The sequence below is a fragment of the Sciurus vulgaris genome (assembly GCF_902686455.1).
Source record: "Sciurus vulgaris genome assembly, chromosome: 10".
NCBI lineage: Eukaryota > Metazoa > Chordata > Mammalia > Rodentia > Sciuridae > Sciurus > Sciurus vulgaris.
This window is the reverse complement of record NC_136470.1, coordinates 90,288,304-90,313,965: the sequence shown is the minus strand read 5'-3', so window position 1 is coordinate 90,313,965 and position 25,662 is coordinate 90,288,304. Positions and strand designations below refer to the sequence as shown.

Below are 25,662 nucleotides of genomic sequence, written 5' to 3'. Positions count from 1 at the left end.
TGTCCAGAAATACTTGGCAAAATTATATGCTATCTTTTCTATTTGGAAAGTTTTCAGAAAATAATTAAGGTCAAACAATTTTTTTTTTTTATTTTTACAACATGACAGCAATAAAGCAGTCACCAACAGCTATATCATTCTGAAAATAGCCTGTGCCACACAACTCTTAAGCCCACCATTGGTTTTTCAGTCTGATGATGTTATCCAAAGGATCATTGCAACATGATAATAAGCATAATACTTTATGATGGTTCTCATTTTTAATTATTTTTTGATTCATTGTACACAAATGGGGTACAACTTTCATTTCTCTGGTTGTACATGAAGTAGAGTCACACCATTTGTGTAATCATACATGTACATAGGGTAATGATGTTTGTCTCATTTCATTATTTTTCCTTCCCCCTGCCCGCTCCCCACCCCTCATTTTCCTCTGCACAATCCATTCTTCCTCCATTCTTGCCTTACCCCCTCCCCCTGTTATGTATCATCAACCACTTATCAAAGAATCATATTTTTATCTACTTTTTATTGGTTCTTTGTAGTTATGTATCACAGTAGAATCCATTTTGATATAATTATACCAGCATGGAACATAGCTTACCCTAATTTGGACCCCATTCTTATGGATGTACATGATGATGGGATTCACTATGGTATATTCATACATGTACATAGGAAAATTATGTCAGATTCATTCCACTGTCTTTCCTTTTCCTATCCTCCTCCCTTGCCTCCATTCCCCTTTGTCTAATTCACTGAACTTTTATTCTTCCCTTCCTATACTCCCCTTGTTGTGGGTTAGCATCCATATATCAGAACATTTGACGTTAGTTTTTTGGGATTGGCTTATTTCATTTAGCGTGAAAGCCTCCACATCCATCCATTTACCAGCAAATGTCATAAAGTCCTTCTTCTTTATGGGTGAGTAATACTTCCTTGTGTACATATACTACATTTTCTTTATCCATTCATCTATTGAGCGGCGCCTAGGTTGTTTCCATAGCTTAGCTATTGTGATTTGAGCTGCTGTAGACATTGATGAAGCTGTGTCACTGTAGTATGCTGATTTTAAATCTTTTGGATATCTACTAAGGAGTGGGATAGCTCGGTCAAATGGTGGTTCTATTCCTAGTTTTTAGAGGAAATCTCCAAACTGCTTTCCAGAGTGGTTGCATCAATTGGCTCTCTCAACAGAATGTATGAATGTACTTTTTTCCCCACATCCTTGCCAACATTTATTGTTACTTGTATTCTTTAAACTTTATTAATAAGCCAATTTCATATGTAACAGGCTAAAATAGTTCAAATGACTTTTAATAAAGAATGAAATTACCTTTTACTTTACATCTGATTTAACATCAGGTTGACACATAATGTAATAGTTTATTCTTTCTATTTAGATGTTTGGAAACTGGACTTTCGGCACTTTGGTCTTCACAGTCATGGTTATTACAGTCACAGTAAAGGTATGGCACTGGAATTAGTAACATGGATAATTTTGTGTCTATATAATAAGCAATTGAATATTCTTTCTTTCATATTATTTTTTTTTTCTTCTCATCTTAGGTAGATGTTTTCCTTATTCAGCAATGAATAATTTCACCAATTGCTATTTTAGTAATTCATTTGAATTTTTATCTGAAGTTTTGGGAAAACTTCAGCCTATTTATATGTCAAATAAAAGTCACTGAAATTATGCAGCTCTGTATATAGTGCAAAACAAACAATTTGTTTTAGGCTATAGAGTTGAGATAGAATCATCACATACAATTTCAATGCTGCTTTCTTGCAGACAAAAAAACAAACTTGAAATTATGGAACTTCCTACTGGGAGCTTTTCGTTAATATTTATCTCCTGTGAGACTGTTCCATGAGACTTTTAGATACTTAAAGTTAATGTGCTTTATCCTTGAATTTTACCTAAGAGGTTAAAGTTTTATTACTTTACATTTCTAAAATTTTTAAAATTTTTTTCAGATGGCTTTGGAAACTCATTTTTGGACTTGGATCAACCATCTTGTTACCTGGGGATCTATTGTATTTTATTTTGTATTTTCTTTGTTTTATGGTGGAATTCTCTGGTGAGTGACTTTACTGTGTTTTAATTATATTGATTAAACTATAATAAACATTTATAGTGATGGGTTATATCCTGAGTAAATTCTGTTCAGAATAGTTTTGAGACCCCATCCTGGCAATAAGTTCACTTCTTTCAGTTTATATTGCATTTGTCTGCTGTACCTTTGATCCATTTATTAAGCAAAAACTTCAGAAATTAGGCAAAAAAATTTGGATTTAAGTAATCATTAATTTCCATTTAGGATCATAAAAGGATACTCATATGCATTTTGTTTGTCTGTAATTCTTTCTTCATTGTTTCTCCATTTCCTCATAGTCTTTCAAAGTGAAATATACAACACACAAGATAAATAAAAACCATAAAGAATACTTTTACTGTACCAGCTACTATGTAGAGCTAGCATTTATGAGTACATTTATTTTAAAATACATTTTTAAAGAATAGCCTCTGAAAAAGCTTTTTGCCTAAAATTTGGATGATCATCCTTTTAATTAGTCAGTAGAAAATATTTTCTTACTTATTATTTCTTGTTTTTCTTAGTCTCTGACTATATTACTACATTATTTTTTTGATATGCTACCACAAAGATAGGGTTATCTAGTCACCTGCTTTTCCCTTTCCCGTTAGGAAAAACTATATTGCTATTAAAAATAATTAAATTGGGTTTTGTCTTTGATAATTAAAAGCCTATCTTGTTTTATTAGCTTTATTAAGTTATAACAATTTTGATTTAGAATACTTTCCCAGAGTACTCTTAAAATTGTTTATTTTCAGATATAATGTGTTTCCATGATGTCTTGGTTTAATTATCTTTCAGTTTTTAATTTTATTAAGCCCTCTGTCTTTCTTCACAGGCCATTTTTAGGTTCTCAGAATATGTACTTTGTATTTATTCAGCTCCTATCAAGTGGTTCTGCTTGGTTTGCCATAATCCTTATGGTTGTAACTTGTCTATTTCTTGATGTTGTGAAGAAGGTGTTTGATCGACAGCTTCATCCTACAAGTACTGAAAAGGCACAGGTAAGCACTTTTTATTTCAGTATCTTTTTAGTTAGGGGCTTTAGTTATGAACAATGATTATGATTTGCTTATGTCAGAAAACAGAAAATAACCCATTCCTTGCTATATCAAGTATTTTATAATATAAACATTACTTAAATGTAATATTTTTGTTTCTTATTCCTATTTGATGACTACTGATGAATAAGAATTTTTAAAATTACATCATTATTAATAAAATTCCAGATATTTAAATATCAAATTTTCAAGTTATATTCAGATATTAGGAAATGTGTTTTAAATAATACTATCACATTATTCCAGATACATCTGAGATGTAGCCTCGTCTTTAGAAACATTAGAATTTAAGTAATATTTTTTCATATTATATCATTTTTAACAAAAGAATATGAAGTAAATTTTTTAAACTAAATAATTCTTAACGGAATGATTTTTTATAAAAGATCTTTCTTTAAACCTTTATTAATAAATAAATTATAACAGATATTAACAGCATGTTACATAGTGCTTAAGAATATGATGTTTGGGGGCCAGCAACCCCCCCCCCAAAAAAAAAAAAATATGATGTTTGGAGCCTGATAGATCTCAGTTCAAATCCTAGCTCTGCCACTTAGCATTGTGACTTCAGTTCCAATTTCCTCATTGGTAAAATGATAGATCCCACTGTAGTTAGGATTAAAGGAAAGAGTATTTAAAAATAGTAGATGCCTAAGAAATAGTAGATACATTTATTTGAATGTTCCTTTTTTGTATGTTTAACTATTATATGAGCTTAATTTGTTCTTTTATAACTGTAGCATAGTATTGAGTATATAGTCTCAAGAATATATTTTAATCTACTTTTATACCTTTTTAAAAGCTGAATTTAAGCCAGATACAGTGATATGCATCTATAATCCCAGCTACTGGGAGTGCGGACGCAGGAAGATGACATGTTTAAGACCATCCTCTGCAACTTGGCAAGACCCTGTTTGAAAATAAAAAAAATAAATAAATAAAAGGGACTGGGAATGGAGCTCAGTGGTAGAAAGACCCTGGGTTCAATCCCCAGCACTGGGGGTGGGGGGAGGGGTGAGTTTACTAATCATTTAGTTCACACCAGGTTGATATTTTTTTCAATATTATTTTTGTTTAATGCCAAGCAAATTTTGTTTAAATTTTGAAAATGTATATTCATCTTACAAACAGAAAAAGTGCCAAGTATTTAGTGATTTAAATTAGACTTTCTAAATAGTACATTGGTTTTAATTTATTTACTTTGGTAAACACTTTCTTATTTGGATTAGATACTTTCTTATACCATAGAGGCAGCATTGGCCTATGAAGTCTGACAAATTTGAATTCAAATGCTGTTTCAGCCATTTATAAGATGTATGTCCTTGATCAAGTCATTTTTCTAGGTCTCAATTTCCTCTGAATTATTACAGTAATAATTATTACCTTATGTAATTGCCAGAGAATGAATATAAAGCATCTATTACTGTGCCTACATATAGTCAGCCCAAAGTAAAAAGAAAGGTTATCATTTCAAATATGAGGAAGTGAGAATATTGCTGTAATATTGATCTCTAAATGGGATTGAAAAATTAGCATAATTGATTACTGTCTGCTTGTGCATATATTTATATCAATATAGGCAGACTATTCCATTCCACAATATATTACTTAAATCCATAACAGAAAGGTTTGTCTGTTTTACTATTTCTAAACTCAGGTTTCTTTTTTGGGGGGTGGGGTGTGCTGGGTGGTGCTGCATTAGGGACTCATTGAGTTGCTTGGGGCCCTGCTAAGTTGCTGAGGCTGATTTTGAACTCACTATCCTCCCTTAGCCTCCCAAGCTGCTGGGATTGCAGGCATGTGCCACCATACCTAGTTTAAAGTTAGGATTTCTAAATTTACTATTTCTAAACTTTTCATTTATAGTTAAAGAATATTATTTTTAATACATCATCTATGATACTTTCCTAGATCTATATGAAGAACAATTTTCTCCCCTCTTGGCCTACATGAAGTTATTTAATGCAAACATGAATGATATCACTTAAAAATGTAGTTCTTTATAAATAAAGTAAATTATCAGATTTTATATAACATTTATCCTTAGAAATTCTGTGGTAAGTAGAGCATTTACAAACTTACAATGTTTTCATAGAGATTTCTTATTGATATGAAAGTAATAATATTAGAGTTTATTACCTTTTCTCTATAGCCTCTTTTCAAAGGATTACATAAAGATATTTGGTACCTTAAGGTAGGCCCTTAGCAAGAAAAAGGTTAAAAGTGCTTATTTGTATTATGGTTCTTAACATAAGTTAAAATTGATTAAAAATGGAATGAGCATCAAATCAATCACTGAATCTGTATGTGAAAGCCAATATATTCTCCCTTTTTGGCTCACTAAATAAATTTCCAAATGACTTACCGGATTAGGTGGTCTCTTTCAAGAAGGTAATCTCCACTTCCACTCAGGGATCTTCTAGCCCGCTGGTGGCATTTATTTGTTTGTTTGTTGGTTGGTTGGTTGGTTGGTTGGTTGGTTGGTTGGTTGGTTGGTTGGTTGGTTGGTTTTCTTTTTTACTGAAACAGTATATGGTCATTCCAATCCCATATGTGACATTATTCCTTGGCTACAGGCAGTAATCATTACTTCAGCTTCTGCCATCACTTCAGGTTTGAAACAATGAAGAATTGGTTAGCAAACTGTCAACTACCTTATTGTTTTACTAAAAGTAGCAAGAAAGATATCAAAAGAAGAGCTGTCAGCATTTATTGTGAGCTTTTTTCTTCTGCAGAATACCCATGTGATGTTACAAGTAAAATAATATTTTTTTCGATGGCAAAGCCAACACAGTTCAAATGTCAGTCATGTATGTGTACCATGTACATTTCCTACTCTTGTAGGAACAGATGTTCAGTATTTACAGAGGTTGTCCTGTGTCTGTCTCATAGGTGATGAATAGAGCTCACTGACTTGTTGTGTGTTCCATCCTTTTTCTGTCCACTTATAGATGTACTCCAACACAGTGGCTTTAAGTGACGAATTCATCGCACTGCAGCCTTTGTCGAGGGCAAGGAATCAGCTGAGCAAACTTAGGTAGAGTAGGAGGAATAGAACCTCATTAACTCTTCTGCATGCTAAAGGTCAATTAAACCATATCCAAAAGATAGGCAGAGGCATGAATAAAGAGTGGGGCATTTTTGTTAGCACAGCTCTGTCTCTTAACTAATTTGACCTTTATTAGCATTATGTTAAAACTTCAAAAACATCCATTTCTTCTTTGAGAAGAAAATTCAGATGAAAATTCAACATAACAGGACAGAGATCTGTACCTCGTTATATATTTTACACTTGAACTATCTTTTCTAGCACAATTCTAATGCTTCTGCTTGTCATATTGTTCTTATTTAAGAATGTTCCTGCATGTTGAGTAATTAAAGCTACAGAAATTCATCATAAAGTTTAAATTTTTAAGCTGTAGTTACTTGGAAATGAATTTTGCCCATTTTTTATCTTGCCTTAATCTGTGTTGTAAATATGTGTGTATTTGTGTTTGTACACTGTAATGGCTGCCTAAGCATTTCATATTCTTGCTACTATTTAGTGCATCTATAAATTGAACAGTATATTTTATATGTCTTATATATACATTTATTGCCACAGACATATCAATTCTGTCATGGAAATTTAAATTCTAGAACTTGTGATAATAGCATATCAAAATAGCATACTAAGTTTAATGCCATTTAAATTTTGAAGAGAAAAAGTCATGTAACTATAATTTTTCTTTAGTTGTGTTACTTTTCAATTTCTTGCCCTGTCAATATCTTATAGATTCTTAATCGTGTATATTTTTTGTTCCTTTTTATTCTCAAGGTTTCTAATCTCTCTAAATTCACTTGATCAAATGAATGGCTTTGACAAAGCATCACTTAACCTTTTATGTAATACTGAGTTTATAGTTTCGAACTGTCTCAAAGTTTTACCAAACCTTTGGGCTTTTTATTATTAACTCAAGATTTTTTTTAAATATTGTACTTGGAATTACAAAGTTATAATCATTATAGACGAATACACAAATGGATTTCTGAGTGCTAACTAAATTTCATATTTAAAACAAGAACTAAGATCAAAACAAATCTGAAGATTTGCTTTCTTTTTTTGAACCAAGTGTGTGTATTAGTTTTTTCAGTAGAAAACTGTGTCTATATATATCACATTTTTTAACATCTAATTATTTAATTCTAAGGCAATAGGAGAGCTCATTATTTTAAAAAACTGGTCAATTCTTTTGTCAAGTGAAGATAACTTTTGCATTGTGAATTATCATATTGTTATGAAATCACATTTTCACATATCATGTTGGCTTAAATCAAGCCACTCTTTTTGAGCATTATTAGACCTAAAAAGAATGAAGAAAGTAGATTGTAAATCAAAAAGATCCCAGGCTCTCTAATACTGTAAGAAATTAGTAAGTTTAACATTCTCTTTGAAAGATCACAATGAGAGCAGGTGAACCATCCCCCTGGTGATGCAATCAGGGGAAGAGAGCACTGGTTAGCTAGCCACCCAGCTGAATGCTGATGGCTGGGTTGTTGCTACTCCCAGTGGTCCTAACCAAGCATACTTTCAGTTATAGTCTCCTTTCTGGACTTCCAGGTTGTTCACCCATCACATGATCATTTTATGTACTGTGTTCTATTGAATTACTATCAACAGCAAAGAAAAAAACAAAGAAGAAATATTATGCCCAACCAAAGACCAGGGAGAAAAAATAGTAATTCACATGAGCAATGAGTGGCTTCCACGTGGGCATTTCTTCATAGCTAATGGTGAACATCTCTGTGGATATACCCTATGAACTTTGAATACACCTTGTTTTTAAACTGTGTTGAATGGTATTCCATAGCTGTGATCCATAGTTGCTAAGCTATTTAATCCTGTTGATGAAGAGGAAGATTGAACAGATATCAGATATCTTTAAGTGCTTTCAAATCTAAATCAGGTTAGTACTTCTTAAGATCCTTTCACAAGCCAAGGACGGTGGCACATGCCTGTAATCCCAAAGGCTCAGGAGGCTGAGGCAGGAGGATCACAAGTTCAAAAAGCCAGCCTCAGCCTCATCAACTTGGCAAGGCCTTAAGCAATTAAATGAAACCCTGTCTCCAAATAAGAAGTGGCTCAATGGTTGAGTACCCCTGGGTTCAATCCCTGGTATTAAAAAAAAAAAAAAAAAAAAATGGTCCTTTAGCACATACCATTTACACTTTTCACTAAAAGAGTTCCCATGTATTGTAGGCCAAAGTTATTAAGCTGTCTTCACATGAATTTACTGTACTCTTGAAACCAAAGAATTCTGCTGCTTTTTTTTTTTTTTTCCATGTAAGAAATATACCATAGTATTTTTCATAGAAATAGTTATTGGGCAGTCTTAAGACTGGAAGAACACAGAGATGAGGCAGAATTTGTTTTTTATTCATTGTGGACATGTTCTCATAATTTAAGAAAGTTAAAGATGGTTATGGCACATTTTTCAGTTAAACTTCCTTTGAAGGCCTCTAATACAAATATAAAAAGAACTAAAATTCATGAAATTAGTTGACTAATTTCAACTAAGGCTATAGCACCCTTGTGCTCTGCTGAATTCCACTTAGAGAAGTCTCCTAAATTGGAAGCATGAGAGGTGAGAAAACAGACATACCTTTACAATAAGAATCCAGTCTCGTAGCAGTGAATTTCATAGACAACATTGAATTCTATCAAAAGAAACTTGGGTTTAACTAAGCTGTATATTCAGCAAGAGCTTTTTACACTGGGAAATCATTTTGGCTTTGTGTGCTTTGTTGTGTTCCCCTTAAGAAGCTCCTACTCACCCTATCTTGTATCAGTAAATATGCTGTTGTGTGAAGATTCGTTTGTGCCTCAACGTTGTGGACCCAACTTATTGCTTTGATTCTAAACTTACATAATGTGAGAGTATCATTCTGTAATATGAGACTTGTTGCTTTTCTGTCCTTCTAGATGGAAGAAGATAAGGGTTCAGTCAGCTCAGCATATGAATTTGCTGAAAGCCAGCACAGAGGGGAGGACAGTAGGCACCTGCTAGCTGAGGCTTGCAGCCAGCAGGACAGTTGTTGCGTGCACTAGGTAGTATTGCGCTGGACCTTCCTGGGGACTCATCTGCTAAGTTCTTATGTTTGGGCCATGCCATGGGAACACTGACTTGATGTTTCCATTTTTACTTTACTAATTCCTTCACTGTTTCTCATGTCATTTTAGTCTTTTCCTTTTTTGTGGTCTTCACATTTTTTATATGTCTATCACTGAATATCTGACTAATCTTTCTTTAGAATTACAATGAAAAATCATACTTCATCTCAGATTCTAACCTAGAAAGGTCTTTTCAACACCTGTCGTCTTATAGTCAAGAAAACATTCCTTTTCACTTCTCCTTCTGAAAATGTTATGCTGTGTCTGACTTCGAAAATCATTTCCCCGTCTGAATTTGTGATTGTATAACATTTTATACATTTTAATGTAGACACTTATCTAAGCCTACCTCTTAAGTTGAATAATCAAATGGATGAGTGTTTAGACTTAGGTGATTTTCTGTTGGCAGATATTTAACAAACTCTCAGTTCTTTTCATAAAATTTTTGTAGTACTATCTTTGTAATTAAAAATATGAACTGATAAGGGCTTAGTTTACTCCCCTTTTGAAGAATAAGCCCTAAACACTTCTAGACCTAATTAGGATATGCAAAAGTGTTTTGATTTAGTAATTATAAAGGATAAAAAATTCTTACCACTAATAATTATATTTTTACTTGGACTAATTGCCATTTTATCATAATTACTGGTCAAAAAGATGCTGTTGTCTGGAACAAGCAAATGATAAAGCAAAACTTTAAAACAAAGTCACTTAAATATTATATACTTTTCAACTATTATGTATCAGGTCATATTATATTATATATCAGAACACATAATAATTTGAAAAATCCTAATTACTCTGTAAGACACGTTTCAAAATTAGATTTCTTTAATGAATTGCCCTAAATAGAAAACTAATTAATCAACTCTCAGTTATTATGAATTCAAAAGAAACTTAAAAGAACTGAATTTTTATTTTGCTTTGGTATGCTTCATGTGATTGCATTATAATATACTTATCTTTTATTGTGCTTTAATATAGACTTTTAGTTTCTCATGTTTTAGTCAACTTTTTCATTGCTATGACTAAATGATCTGACCAGCACAATTGTAGAGGAGAAAAGCTTTATTTGAGGGCTTATGGTTTCAGAGATCTTAGTCCATAGAAGGCTGGCTCCATTCCTCAGTGCTCAAGTGAGGCAAAACACCATGACAGAAGAGTGTGGCAGAGGGAAGCAGCTTGCATCATCAGGAAGCAGAAAGAGGAGAGAGAGAGACAGAGAGATGGACATACACTCCACTCTACAGATACAAAATATATACCCCATAGCCATGCCCCAATTTCTACCTCCTCCAGTCACACTCTACCACTTCAATTAGTCCCATCTGGGATTAATTCACTGATTGGGTTAAGACTCTTACAACCCAATCATTTCTCCTCTGAACCTTCCTGCATTGTCTTGCATGTGAGATTTCGGGGGACACTTCACATCCAAACCATAACACTCAGTATACACTGATTCAGCTGCAGGGAAAGTTCATGTAAAGAATTGTTTGACTAGTATTTGTATTATGCCGCTAGTTTTCTACTAAGCAGGTAATCCACTGGGGACCTGACTGTGCTAGAACTATAAAATTAATGCCCTCTGTGATAGTAGTTCCCCAGGGGTTCAAGTTCAAGTTGATATCTCAAGAGCTGTAGATCTGGTACCACTCTGCTTTAAGACATACATGAAAATGTACAAGAGAGTTGGGAATTAGGTTCTTAGAATGCTTCCATTAAATAACACAGGCCTTATTTTTGTTACAAGAACTACTAATGAATTTTTCTCCCTTGTACCGTGACATTAATTTATGCTCTCCATTATATTGGAGGATTAACTTTTTTTCAGATACTGATACTTTCCCTTACCTAAACTATAAATTCCTAGTTGTTATTATTTATATAATAAATTGAATAACCATATCATTAAAATAAAGGACTGTAGTCCCTTTTGAAATGAGGAGTGAAACAAATAATCAAAATAAACTTCCTATTAAGTATAATTCTTACCATTTGTTTATTTTCACAAATTTAGACAATACATATAGAACTCTCCTCTCTAAAAAGCCCTAATGACAGTATGGAGATATATTACTATCTTTCAAAGTTCCAATATTTCAAAGTTGTTTGTTTCACTTAGGGAGAAGGGAAGAGGAAGGGAGTTTAGTGGAGTGAACATGTTCTAGAAAAAGAGACCTTAAATGAAATGCCAGCCATGCGAATGCCAGCACTAACAGCTGTCTCCATTGCAGTTAATGAAATGAAGCACTGATTTATTTTAGGGATTTTAAAATGATTAATGAATCTTAACCAGATTTGCAAGTCAGTAATATTTGATGATTATTGATTTCACAATAAAAAGAAAAACATTTCTATAAACACAACTTTTTTTCATAATTGCAGTTTAATTCATCTTTCCAAATAACTTTTTTTTTGGTACCAGGGATTGAACCCATGGACACTTAACCACTGAGCCACATTCCCCTCTCCCAGCCCTAGTTTATATTTTATTTAGAGACAGTGTCTCACTAAGTTGCTTAGGGCCTTGCTAAATTGCTGAGGCTGGTTTTGAACTCACAATCCTCCTGCTTCAGCCCCCTGAGCCACCGAGATTACAGGCATGCACCACCACACCCAGCTGCCAGATAACATCTTTCAAAGCTAGACAGGGTGTTCACACTAATTATCCAGTATATAAAACAATTTTAAGAGAGAAAGAACTAATATAGTTAATAGTATGACAATTCTTTTTTTGTATACTTTTTTTTTTTAGTTGTCAATGGACCTTTATTTTATTTATTTATATGTGGTGCTGAGAATCGAACCCAGTGCCTCTCGCATGCTAGGCAAGTGCTCTACCACCGAGCTACAGCCCCAGCCCAGTATGACAGTTTTTTTTGTTTGTTTGTTTGTTTGTTTTGGGTGCTGGGGATTGAACCCAGGGCCTTGTGCTTGCAAGGCAAGCACTCGTCCAACCGAGCTATATCCCCAGCCCCTACAATTCTTATGTCAACTTAAAACATGTCATAGAAGTAATTAAAAAATGCTAAAAATATGAGTTAATTTTTTAACATTTTATAAGATTTAAGGAAGATATTTGGTAAGCAACAAAAGAAACTTGTATTTTACTATCATCAATATGAAAATAATGGATATAACAGCAGTAAGCCAGAATTTATTTCAAAAGGCAAGTTCTGTAAAGATGAACATTTTCCTTGGCCATACATAGTCATGTTGAATATCAAAGATTGTTTTGCTTGGCAGCCCTCCTAGCTCTAGATTACATGGTTGTTCCTGGGAAGTAAGTGTAGTGGAAAGTGAGGCTGACTAATAAATCAAACTGGTAAATCAGAAGTTATGTCTTGGTGCCAGGCGTGGTGGGGCACACCTGTAATCCCAGTGGCTCAAGAGGCTGAGGCAGAAGGATTAAGAGGTCAAAGCCAGCCTCAACAACTTAGTAAGGCCCTAAGCAACTCAGTGGCACCCTGTCTCTAAATAAAATTCAAAAAAGGGCTGGGAACATGGCTCAGTGGTTAAGCGTCTCTGGGGTTCAATCTCTCTTACCAAAAGAAAGAAAAAGAAGTTATTTCTTGGTGCTATCAGGTAGGATCTCACTGCCATTAGTTTGCTTTTTTCCTTTTCTGTGTTTATAAATAGTCCTCCCCCTCCCCCTTCCAAAAAAAAGAGCCCTTTTCTTACTTTGAATGAAATGAGACTAAGTATTCCCTTCCATTTCTATCCCCCCCTTCCCCACCCCAAGCTGTACTGGCAGCTGTGGCTGCATCATCTCTGACAGAGCTCCTAGTTCTGAATATTGAGATCAAAGGTGTGTATGTGAGAAGGTAGTGGAACTTGGAGGTCTGCTGGAGAATAGTACAGAGTTTTCTGTAGAAATCTTTACAGAAACGGTTACCCAGCATTCAGTGTTTTCTAAGCAGCTGGGGCTCTTTTCTCTTTGGGGGAAAAAGGAAATAATTTTAATTCAAAGATAATCTGAAAAAAATCATTTCTTTATAGTAGTTTTGACATTTCAAGATATTTATTCTTCTCTCTTCCTAACTCCCTCTCTCCCTCTCTCTCCTTCTCCCTTACTCTCCCTCTCCCTCTCCCTCTCCCTCTGTTGGGTTGCTCATATTTTAATCCCAGTCCTTAGGTCTTATAGTGAGAAATGATGAATGCAAACAAAGTAAATACATACAGTCAGATCCAGATCTAAGCAGTATTCTGCACGTGTGTGGACACTCAAATGCTGGTGATCTTCTAGATGTCCTTTTCAGTGAATCCCTATCAGTTGGTTGAGCACCAGCTATGAGCAAAGTACATCTCATTAAATTAAGAAGTACCTAAGGGGCTGGGATTGTGGCTCAGTGGTAGAGCACTGGCACGTGTGAGGCACTGGGTTCAATCCTCAGCACCACATAAAAATAAATAAAATAAAGGTATTGTGTCCATCTACAGCTTAAAAAAATATATTTAAAATAAAAAAGAAGTACCAGACAAGATCCTTGCCCTCTCCAGTATTTCTGCTGAAATGTGCTGAGGGACCAGTTTGTTGTTTTCTTGATTTTAATTTCCTATCCATCATGGACCAGTGCTTTTATAAATACAATAAAAATTAATTATTAGGTAAGTGAAATTTAAAAGACCCACAAAATCGCTCCCAATTTTTAAGTCATTACTAGATTCAACGGTTTTGAAATTATTCTGCCAGATTTCTATAAAATTTTCTAAACTCTGTCATACTGGTATAAAATTTTTTAAAAACTCTCTCACCAGACCAGAAACATTTGCTTTGTGGGCCAGTAACAAAGTATTTACAGATGAACATCGAGCCAGGGATCACACTTTGAGTCACACTACTGGTCATTTTGCGTGGGGGCAACAGTAATGACTACTCCCTTATACCTAAGCTAAGCTTGTGGTAAATACACATGATACTGTGCCTCCACACAGTTACTTGTTGTCTTCCTTTACCCTGAGGTGCCCTTTCTTTCTGATCTCCAGCTATGGCAATCCCACCCATCCTGCCAGACTTATTTCAGATGCTATCATTTTCCTCAGATGTTTCATGCCTTCCTACCAGTACCACCAACATCTGAGTCTGGGCCTTCCCTCCTCTTTTCTGAGTAGTTTGCCTCATATATAGTTAAAACGGGATAGTAGCTTGGTAAAGAATTTTGGACCCTGAATCAAAGAAACCAAAACTCAATTCCCCACTTGAGTGTGACCACGGACAAATTCTTGACCTCTGTATCCTCCTCTTAAATGGAAATGATTGCCTGGCACAGTGGTACTCGCCTGTAATCCCATCAACTTAGGAGGCTGGGGCAGGAGGATCACAAGTTTGAAGCCAGCCTTGGCAACTTGGTGAGACCCTGTCTCAAAAATAAAGTTAAAAAGGCTGGGGATGTAGCTCAGAGGTAGTGTGTCCCTGGATTCCATCCCCAGTACCAAAATATAAAAAGTGGAAATGATTATGCTACCTATTCCAAAAGGTTGTGGTAAGCTTTCAATTAGAATTCATGGAAAGCATCTTTCTTAGTAACCAGCACATTCGTAGTAAGTCTTTAATATAACTGCCATTAGTAAATGTTTCTGCCCTGTCTCTCTCACCTTTTTCTTCACCCTCACTACTTTGAGGATGGGGTTACTCCACCCTTTGGGTACTGACCCAGTACGTTGTTCAACAAATGCTAGTTGAATTTAAGTGATGCTAACGAGCAGTGGAATAGAACCCAGAGGAAAAGATTACTCATAGTTGGAGAGATGAGGGAAGTTTCCTGATAATGATGGGATTTAAACTGAACCTTGGTACAAGGTCAGCATTCTACCCTTCTTGATGACAACCCTAACACACCCACTGGCAGGGGCACTGTAAGATTGGCTGTTGTGGAAACTATATAGGAGCATGGGAAACAGAGCAGGAAAGGCAGCCTGAGTCAGGTTGGAAAGGGCCTTCAAGACCACTTGAGGTGCAGTGCTTTATCCTTTGACTCTAGTGGGATCTCTAGAGTCAGGTTCCTACAGAGGGTGAATTTGAGGTTGGGGGAAACTGGAGACCAGGAGCCGCGATGTAACAAACCTGGGAAACTAATGAAATCCTGTTACTTAAACCAGCATTCCTCAAGCTGTTCCTCTGAATATTAAAGTTCCTGGTGAAACAGGGTGATAGAGTGTGGGGGTTACTGAAAAAAACAGAGAATCCTGGTATGTGAAGCTTCCGCCATGAAGACCAGGACTCCATGTGCTATGCTTTGAATCCGGACTTACTGACAATCTTTTACTTAAGACGTCTGTTTAGAATTTAATTGAATTAGTGTTTTGCAAACTTAAGTGACTATAGATTTTTTTTTTTCTTTTGTGAGATATGTGTAAACATCTCAAAAAACAGTTTAAGAGTCAGTGCCCTCAACAGTTCTAAACCAAAGGTATTTACATGAAACAAGAAAGATTTGGCTCCTTCTCAGTGTTTAGCAGATCCTAGGATATTGGTGCAACCAGGCAGTTGCCAAACAAGAGCCACGTTCTGTCTCACACTGCTCAGTGTTGGGGAGGAGCACTCCAAGCATGGATCTCATTGGGACCTCACTGGTTGCTTATACTCAGAATGCCAGAGTATTTATGTTCCACCACATTCACCCCTCTGTCCATTGTGTCTCCACAAATGTCTTCTGTTGCCATGCCTCCACGTGACACTTGGTGATTCCCAACCTTTGTGGAAGTGATCATTCTACTGAATTTGTTCTCCTTCCCATGCCTTCAAAAGATTTGTTATGCAGGATATTATATATGCAAATGAAAGTGAATTAATATAAATTATTTTAAAATGACAACCCTTGAGAAATTTATTAGGAGTACCCTTGACTAGCAAAACCAGGGTTGGGATTCATTAAGCTATGTGGTCATACTATATTTTTTTTTCTCATTTTAATAGAATTAAAATTGTTATTAGTATGGAATTAAGTTATCTTGCTTGACTGTTTTTGCCTGAATCAGTATTTGCATATTTGAGAAATTATTCAACTTTAAGTCTTAATAGTATTACTTACAAAATCTAACCCATGTGCCACTAGCTCACTCACTATTAAACTGATAATGAGATGGATGGCACTTCATAATTGGTTAGCAATTTAAGGTAAATTATATTTTTTTCAAAGATAATTATAGAGTGAATTTATGTAGAGTGCTTAGATCTGGCACGTAGTGAACCCTGTATCAAGTGTTTGCTCCTATTGTTGTTCTTATTTTTATAGGAAATTGGGCATAGGTCCTGCTGGTTGTTACTTCCCAGTCTTTGAGATAATTCATATTCCACTTTACATGATTGCTAGACATTTTTATTGTAATTGCAGGAGCATTTCACCTAAGCAAAGACCCCAAGAAAAATTAGAATTGATAATAATAAATTATTAAAATAAGCTATTAAAATCCTAAATCTTTGCAGATTTAAATAATATCTAGCTTCTTATTTTTACATAATTATTTTTCTAGACTTGTCATTAGGACACAAGGCTTTTAAGTATTTTTGTATGATTATGCTATATGAAATTAAAACCATTTATACATTTCCATATTGTAGGAAAACATGTATACTTATATACATTGCTTTTGGTTTTAAAGTGCTTGTGATTTTTTTTTTTTCTTAGTGCTTTTTTTAGAAGTCCAAATCTATAAATAACTAAATTTTTCTGCTTTTCAATTCCTCCAGCTTACTGAAACAAATTCAAGTATCAAGTGCTTGGACTCCATGTGCTGTTTCCCAGAAGGAGAAACAGCGTGCGCATCTGTTAGAAGAATGCTGGAACGAGTCATAGGAAGATGTAGTCCAACCCACATCAGCAGGTGTGACATTTCTCTAAGTAGCCTTTGCTGCAGATGAGTACCTGTAAACTGGAACAGGATGAACCTGCAGCTCTAGATACCCAATAAATGGGCAGCTGGTTTTACCAACAGAAGCAGGAAGTCTACTATTTATTAACACTCTTTGATGGTAGATTTCACTTGTGGCTTTGGGGTGGGGTTCTTTCACTCACAAAGGAAGAGAAGGCACCTTTGAAGAGACGTTTCATCCAATGAACAAAAAAAATTCTGTTTTATATTCTTTCTAAAATGTGATGAGTAGGAATGTGTATATGATACTCTTTCTTGGTTTGTATAACTTTCTTTTTTTTAGTTATACCTATACTACTATTTGATTTCCTGCTGGGATCTTTCCCACTTGTCTTTACAAAATAATCTCCACATACAGTGAAGTCAAAGGTCTTTGCTTTTCTTATTCTTCATGTCTGTTTTCTAGTCACTCATTGAAGGTTGAACACAAAAGGCTGTATTTCTGATTCCTACTTCTTACATCTGTAATGGAATTACTTGTGATTTTTAAGTTTCTTTTACTTGGTATTTATTGTCTAATTAAAAGTTTATAGGATTGGGGTTGTGGCTCAATGATAGAGCACCTACCCAGCACATGTGAGGCACTGGGTTTGACCCTTAGCATCACATAGAAAAATAAATAAAAGTTTTTTAAAAGTTTATAAGTTAGCTCCTAGACCTAATTTATAAGATTATGGATCTTATAAGAATCTTAGCATTTTTGTTCCCTCCCATATTTATTTCTTGAATTAGACTTATCACAGCTTGCTTTTGTGGATCATAACAAAAAATGCCATTTTTTAGCAAATGCTATTTAAAACTGACTTGAAAGAGAAGTGAATTCATTTCTTCATACATTTACCCAAGATGTACATCATTATTGAAGGAATACTAGGAAATAAAAATAGCTTTCTCTGTACTTGGTTTTCTTTAGGGGAATGATATCATATTCCCAAAATCAGAACAGCATGGGGCTGGAGTTGGGGCTCATTGATAGAGTGCTCGCCCTAGTGCATGTGAGGACTGGGTTCGATCCTGAGCACCACATAAAAATAAATAAATAAAAATAAAGTTGTCCACCTATAACTAAAAACATATTTTTTTAAAAAAATCAGAACAGCAGTGCTCTGGTGTACCTGAAGTGTTACAGTGGACACAGATAGATGTTGAGACCCATTGTCCTCAGTGTGCCATATGAATATTATCTCTTTCCATCTATGCCACCGCTTTGGCTTGGAACGTACCTAGGAGCAAGGAATAAAGGATAGGAGAGGCTTTCCTCTCACCTACTAATAAAGAATTATTAATATTTGGTTAGCTTTACATTTTAAAAAAATGATGAGTATGATATCATTCATGTATTTTAACATTCAAGTAACTTACGTGAATGGTCAACTTGTTAGTTCTCACTTTAGCTTTGGCTATGGCCATATCTTTATAGTATAGTTGGAGTGATAAATAGCATTTCTGTGTTAATATAATGTCCATGTTTTCAACCCTCATTTATTCTGACTTGATTATAACATGTGATCCATAATACTTCCACAATGCTGTGGTATCATTTTGTAGTAATTTCACCCCACATAAAAGGTTTACTATGAGCAGTTAAATTTATTGGGACTTCGTTATATCTTATGCAATGGTATTATAAAGTACACTGTAAGAAAGTAGCTCTGTCATGCAACTTGGCTGGTGAGTTTCCCAAAAGATGTTTTAGAAGGATCTTGTGCTGTTATTTTACCTGGTAACAGTTTTACTGCACAGAACCAAGATAGGAGTTATATTAAGATACTATAATAGAACTAAAGTAGAGTTTTTGAAATTTCTACTTCAACAGAGAGTCCTCTTTAATGACAACTTCTATCTTTGCTAATGATTTTAAAAGCTAGAATTAATTCTAAATGAGCAAAAAAAATTATCCACTTTCTACATATATCCATTTCTTTAATATCAGTTGTGTATGTATTATGCCGCAGTATGCTTTGCACAGCCCCTTTTCATTACCCCTTTTGAACCTGCCTTCAAGGGTTATTTAGTTTATTTTGGCATGTTCTCTTAAAGGTAGCTATTACCACCTCTACTTACTAGTCACTCTAAGTGGCATCAGATTCTTTTCTGAGACTTTTTTCCTAATAAAATATTTAACTTTATAGTTAATATCATATTTGACACACTGTAAATGCCTTTCCAGTGTAATACATCTCAGATTATATTATTGGTTACTATTATCATTTTCTCCTTTTACCTTCAAAGAAAAATCTAAAAAGTCTTTTTAGATCTGTCAGATTGTATTTTTGGTTTTTTGTTTGTTTTTTAGGGGATAAAATTATACAGTACATAGAGCTACTTGGTGCTTTTCAAAGGGCTATATGAAGATTGCCATAGGTCCATCAACATTATATTTAGACTTTAATAGTCATTTTGATATGTAGAATCTTGTTTTTGTTTTCTGCATATAATTGTATTTGTGAAATATGTTTGGCATTTGATTCTGGAGCAGGCTCTGTTTTAGATTTCCATTTCATGCCTAATTTAAGGCAAAATTGAGATTATAAGATAAAGAAACTTTGTGGCTACTTGTTCCATTGAGATATTGAACATAATAGTAGTGGCCATCACTTGAGAAATACAATAGTGCTTTTACATTACAGATTTCTCTGCTGAAAATTCTTACCATTCATACACAAAAATTTTACTTACATTTTATTAATTGATATTGTCAAAGAAATATGCCATATTGCAAGCTCAGTTTCAAAGGGAGCATTATGCTGCTATATAAAGGATAAGCCATGTGGTACCCTAAAGTGCTATCTCAGCGATGAATGATTTTCTGTATGTATTTTACTAATAGATATTTTATCCTAATCAAAACAATCTTTTAAATTGAAAGGAATTAATAGTTAATATGTAGTTTAGGATTCTGTCAGAAATGATATTTAACATGAATGCACATGTGTGCTTTGAAAAGATTAAAAAAAAAAAAAAATGAAGGAAACCTTGCCTAATAAGATTTCTTATATAAGCAATGTTGGAAAGAGCATGAACTAATATAAAATATTGTCAGTTTGGATTTGCACATTTGTCTGCAGATAATTGGGTATTGATAGTTAAGTTATACTTAAAAGCATGCTTTTCCCCCCATAAGTACTTAACTCTGCAAGAAACTGTTATATTCTCATTTTCACTCATGTATTCTATAAATACTGGGTGTCTGATACAGTTCTAGATGCTAGAAAGACAATAATGAACAAGCCCTTCCCTAAACTAAGGTAGTTGTTCAAACTTTTCTGGAAACCATGCTTGTTTTCCTGTTTGCCCAATTTTGTAAAATTTCTAGATTCCAAACTTCATTATGACTGTGCTCACTTTGATTCAAACTTGAACTACATACAAACTGAGATTCTGTAGGAAACAGAAGATATTTGACAAAGAGGAATTGGGACTGTTTTCAATAGTAGTCTCTTCCTCTGATATCCCTGTTTAGGCAAAGTGGGAACTGTGACAAAAGTTATATAAAAGGTATTTATTGTTAAGTGCTTTTAGTCTCCTAAGAAGTGCCACTCTTTACTTGGTTATCCTGATATGTCCTTGAGCTAGGGTAGTCTATTTTAGGCTTGGCAGGCTACTTTTGGTCTTGAGTTATTTTAGCTTAAGTTAACTCAAGCTGATTTAAGTTTACAGCTGCAAATAAAGGATTACATATTGAATTGCTCAAGGGCCTTATCACTCCACAATAGTTAACTTTTCCAGACCAGTGAAGGATCATTTTTTTCCCTTAGCTAAGTGAAAATGCAAATGACCTGCAAATGTCTTTGATCCCTTTTGAGTAAAGGCTGCATTCAACCTAATTAGGCTGAAATCTTTAGAGTAGAATGTATAGCTGAGAAGAAGTGATAAATAATATGAATTTCATTCCAAGACTTTTGGTAAGTGGGGAGGTTGTTTTTTTCCTATAATGTCAAAATAGAGTTGTTTTTCAGTAAAACTGAATGTTCATAACTCTCAATAACATTTATTTTTATTGGATTATTAGGATATAAAAAGCATCTCATGCTTTTCTACCTGTAGAAATTGTTTTAATGCTAACAAATATCTGAATTTTGGCTAATATTTTTATATGATTTATAGAGCATAATTTTTCCCAAGTTTTTATAGAATATAAATAGAATGGGCATTCAATGTTGGTCTAAAGAACTTCTCTTTAGCATTTAAAATTGATTGAATCAGTGATTATTTTAAAACTCAAATTGTGTTTTGGTCCTAAGTTTTAGAGTCAATTTTTTTCTCAATTAAAACGTAGGTCCTGGTGAGCCAAACTTTTCTCTTATTGTTACTTTAGATCATGGAGTGCATCGGATCCTTTCTATACCAACGACAGGAGCATCTTGACTCTCTCCACAATGGACTCAACTACTTATTAAAGGGGCAGTAGTACTTTGTGGGAGCAATTTCACCTTTTCTCAGATCAGGGTGATCATCCTGTAAATGGCCACACTAGCTCTGAAATTACTTTCTGAAATCTGTGGAGTAGTTCATACTCACTCACAGTAATAATGACAAACAAACAAAATTAACATGAACCCTTTTCTCCCTTTAATTTGAATCTGAACATGTTAAAATTTGTGAATAAAGAGACATTTTCAATCTCTTTGTCTGGGTTGTCCCTTCTGCTTATGGGACTCCTAATGGCATTTCAGCCTATTGCTGAGGCCACTATATTTTAATATCTAAGTAGAAAGGAGATAAATTCTAGTTATGTGTATTTTTTAGAATTAGCTTGACTGACTCTTATATTTAAATCTGCTTCTGTAAATTATGCTGAAAGTTTGCCTTGAGAACTCTATTTTTTTATTAGAGTTATATTTGAAGATTTTCATGGGAAAAGTTAATGTGAATATTAAGAAATTCTGGTCCCTCGTTGACTGTGTTAATTCAGTAGTGCTTTTTAAGTTCACAGAGCAAATTAGGAGAATATATTTCCACATTATTTACTGCAGTATAAAGAGTAAATTTATACCAATACCAAATTTCTCTAAATGTGTAACACAGCTAGTAAAATTAACCCTATAAATGCAAAGAGGGCTTATCATATTTTATACGTAAATGCGGAAATCAGGTCCAGTGACCAAATTTCAAAGTGATGTATATTAACATTTTTTGTGACTGAATATGAAGAACCTATAGTGGGTAAATTTGATACCATTATCATATTACTAATTTGTCTTTATCATTGGATCTTTTGCATGCTTTAACCTGGCTAATATATTTAAATTTGCTTTCTTTCTTTATCCAAAGGCTCTGTTTATAATATTTTATGACAATGTTGTAAGTTCAACTATATCAATAAAAAACAAATTTGGACAGTATTTAAATATTGTAGATACTTTTAATTATACAAATCAAACTACGGGCAACTACACTGGGTGTGGTGGTGCATGCCTATCATCCCAGCAGCTGAGAAGGCCGAGGAAGGAGGATGGTGAGTTCAAGAGCAGCACAGGCAATTTAGTGAGGCCCCATCACCGAAAAAACTTAAAAAGAGAAGAGAGAGAGAGACTAATTAATAAAATGGAACAGCCTCCTATGGCCAACTTAGAATTACTCTTGCCTTTCTGTAAGATAGACTTCAGAATAAAGAATTTCTACTACTATTTTTAGATTAGTATAGGTTATCTAAGTTACAGAAGACTACCACAGTAAATTAAGCTCTGCCCAAGGTCCCATTGTAAGGTGTATTATCGGGCGAGACTGTGGAAAGTAAATGAAACAAAGTCTAAAATGCTAAATTTTATCAGTGATAAATAAATTTTAGCAGCAATAAATTAAAGTGCTAAAAATGATTAATTTAGGTACATGTCACTCTAATTAACTCATTGCATCTCAAAACCTAATTTCTTCCCAAATCTATCATGTAGTTTCAGTATTGTCATTTGTTTTGTTTAAAAGAAATGTTTTAAGATTTGAAATGTTGAAGAACTATTATCTAGCTCTAAGCATACAATGATTGTGTATATATATATTCATTTACAATTGTAAGAAAATGAGATTTTTCCAGATTGACCCTTCAGAGTGTAATATTTCCTTTTTTGAAGATTTATTATGCAATTCTCTACTCCTTTCCCATTTCATGAATCCAGAATTTAATGACTTGGGCTGGCAGGAAAAAAATGGTAGAGCAAGAATTAAGACTGCACCCTTTCTTGCTAGTAAATTATTTGCTTGCTAATCTGATCATTTTTCAATAAAGCAAGGCATGGTATTCATTTCAGGCTAAATATTAATTTTCATAAATAGCCCTTCTTTAACAGGTATACCAGGTAGGTTTAGAAAAATCTCTTATTCTGGAAATACACTAAAGAAATAATATGTTACGCAATGTATACACTCACCAATTCTTATTCCAGAAAGGAAATATTGCAGAAATATTCAGTGGAATCATATAGTGGAGGATAATAGGCAACTTGCTTTCTCTTGGAATGTCTTATAAGGCACACATATAACAAAATGAGGCTCAACAGGCCTGCAGTATATCTACCTTAGCAGTGTTATGTGCCATCAAATAAACTGACTACTGACACTAGAGAAGGACCACAGAGTCCTCAAGTAGTCCATGGCCAGCTGCAAGGAGATAGGTCAGCTGGCCTCCATGGGTCTTGTCATACATTTGATTGTAATTTTCTGCACTCACCATTTGCAGTTAGTGAAGAACTTTTTTGTTTTTGTTTTTTTTTCTTTGTTATTGTTTTAGTGCTGGGGATCAAACCCAGGGGGCCTGCCTCACTCATACTAGGCAAGTGGTCCACTGCCAAGATATATCCCAGCCCTATTTGTATTTTTCAGGAAAAAAAAAAAAAAAAAAAACTTTAAATAAATGAATAAATGCTTGCCTAGCATGCATGAGCCCTGAGTTCAGACCCCAGCACTGCAAATAAGTGGCACTCATGTGCTCGTCCTGCTTTATTGTTCAAAACTTCATTTCTTAAGGAAAATCATAATTTTTTTTATCTATGTAGTGATGCAGCTACAAGCTTCCTGTACTTTTCTAGTGCTAATACTACAAAATTTTACCATATAACCAGTCATCATAGATAATTCCCTCTTGCATATTCAAAATCTTTGGAAAGTACAATGTTGATCGTTATTCTTATCTGCCAAAACTAGAGTGAGATGCTAAATGTGTTATTGCTAGCTTACAAATAGTCTAAAATCTTTTTGCCTCGCTTGCTTTCCTTTACCTAGTCTGAGGTCTATAGGCCTCAAGATAAAGACAATCACCAGGTTAGTTTCCAAAATTGCCCATCAGCTTCTTCAGGTGACTCACGCCCTGCCTTGGCTTTAACAGGCACAGGCTCACCCTGGAGGAAGAAGAGTGTGGGGATGGAGAACTGTAGCTGCCAAGGCATGCTGAGGAGGGAGGAGAGAAGTGGGCAGAATTCATGGCCTCATTCTCTCTAACTGCCCTCCTCCTTCGTCTGAAGCTTGGGCTATAGAAAGGCTTCCAGAGCTGAACCACATTCTGGCACTCTCCTGAAAAGGAGATGTAACTGAGGCAAGTCACCTTGTTGGGAGATACTGCACTCAGTCCTATTAGTAGTACCAGGACTGCAAATAAATACTGCTGCAGAAGACTGTGAAACTGACTTGTCTGATAAGCTTGAGACTCATGATTGGCAGGAGTTGGGGCCAACAAAATATATATATAATTAAGAGACAAGTTTTCAAAATATGCTACTTTAAATATTGGAGGCTAAGGGAAAGAGGAATTGTCCATGTTTGTGTTTTCCCTAAAAAATCAATTTGGAGTATAAGCAGGTATTAATAAAACTAATAAACCAAAGAGTTGTATTAAAATATGTTCTATTAGTTTTGGTCCCCCTTATAATTTTCTCTTAAATTAATTATCTATTTTCATTTTTAAAAACAATAGATTACTGTTCAATATGAAATAACTTGAATGATATTCCTACAAAAAACAGATCATAACTAATGATGTTTGTAATAATGGTGATTTGTTAGATTTTTATGAAGAATGAGTAGCTAGAAATACTGTAGCAATACTTAGTTTAAAAGTTAGGACCTCAGACACTGTGGTTGTCTAATGTAATCCTTAAAAATTCTCTGAATTGTCAGTGACTTTAGTATATTTATTGTATAGTTCAGTATTTTTTTTAAAAGTTTATGGAATTATATTTATGAAATAAAATTATTTCTATATAACTAAGTGTTTTTCCATTATTTAAGCATTTTAAACTTCTCTTCACCATAACCAGCACTGCCAAACTTGTTTCAAGATAAATTTTACTGTGTTTACCCTCCATTATAGTACAAGAGTATCATTTATGCTTTTCACTAACTGCATTTTTGTAATACAGAAGTTTTTTGATCATTCAGATTTTATAAATCATCAATTCCTAACCAGGGGCCCTGAGAGAAATGCACCAATTGTAAAGACTGCATTATTCACGAAAAGCCAACCAAGACCACTTGTGAATCTGGA

The 25,662-nt window shown here is 34.3% G+C and overlaps 1 protein-coding gene across 5 annotated transcripts in view; it reads left to right on the top strand.

Annotated features, from left to right (window-relative positions):
• Positions 1–24,085, top strand: part of ATP11B (ATPase phospholipid transporting 11B (putative)) — a 117,489-nt gene extending 93,404 nt beyond the window's left edge. For 2 of the 5 annotated variants that reach the window (XM_079100866.1, XM_079100862.1), the window contains 5 exons: positions 1,404–1,469; positions 1,981–2,084; positions 2,938–3,103; positions 17,005–17,138; positions 21,505–24,085. In XM_079100866.1, the coding sequence (XP_078956992.1) occupies positions 1,404–1,469; positions 1,981–2,084; positions 2,938–3,103; positions 17,005–17,138; positions 21,505–21,586 (552 nt within the window). In that variant the 3' untranslated portion in view covers positions 21,587–24,085. Of the gene's footprint in view, positions 1–1,403; positions 1,470–1,980; positions 2,085–2,937; positions 3,104–6,111; positions 6,198–9,122; positions 9,249–17,004; positions 17,142–21,504 lie in introns of those variants that run through there. The other 3 variants (XM_079100863.1, XM_079100864.1, XM_079100865.1) reach the window with 3 other exon arrangements.
• The last annotated feature ends 1,577 nt before the right edge of the window (positions 24,086–25,662 follow it).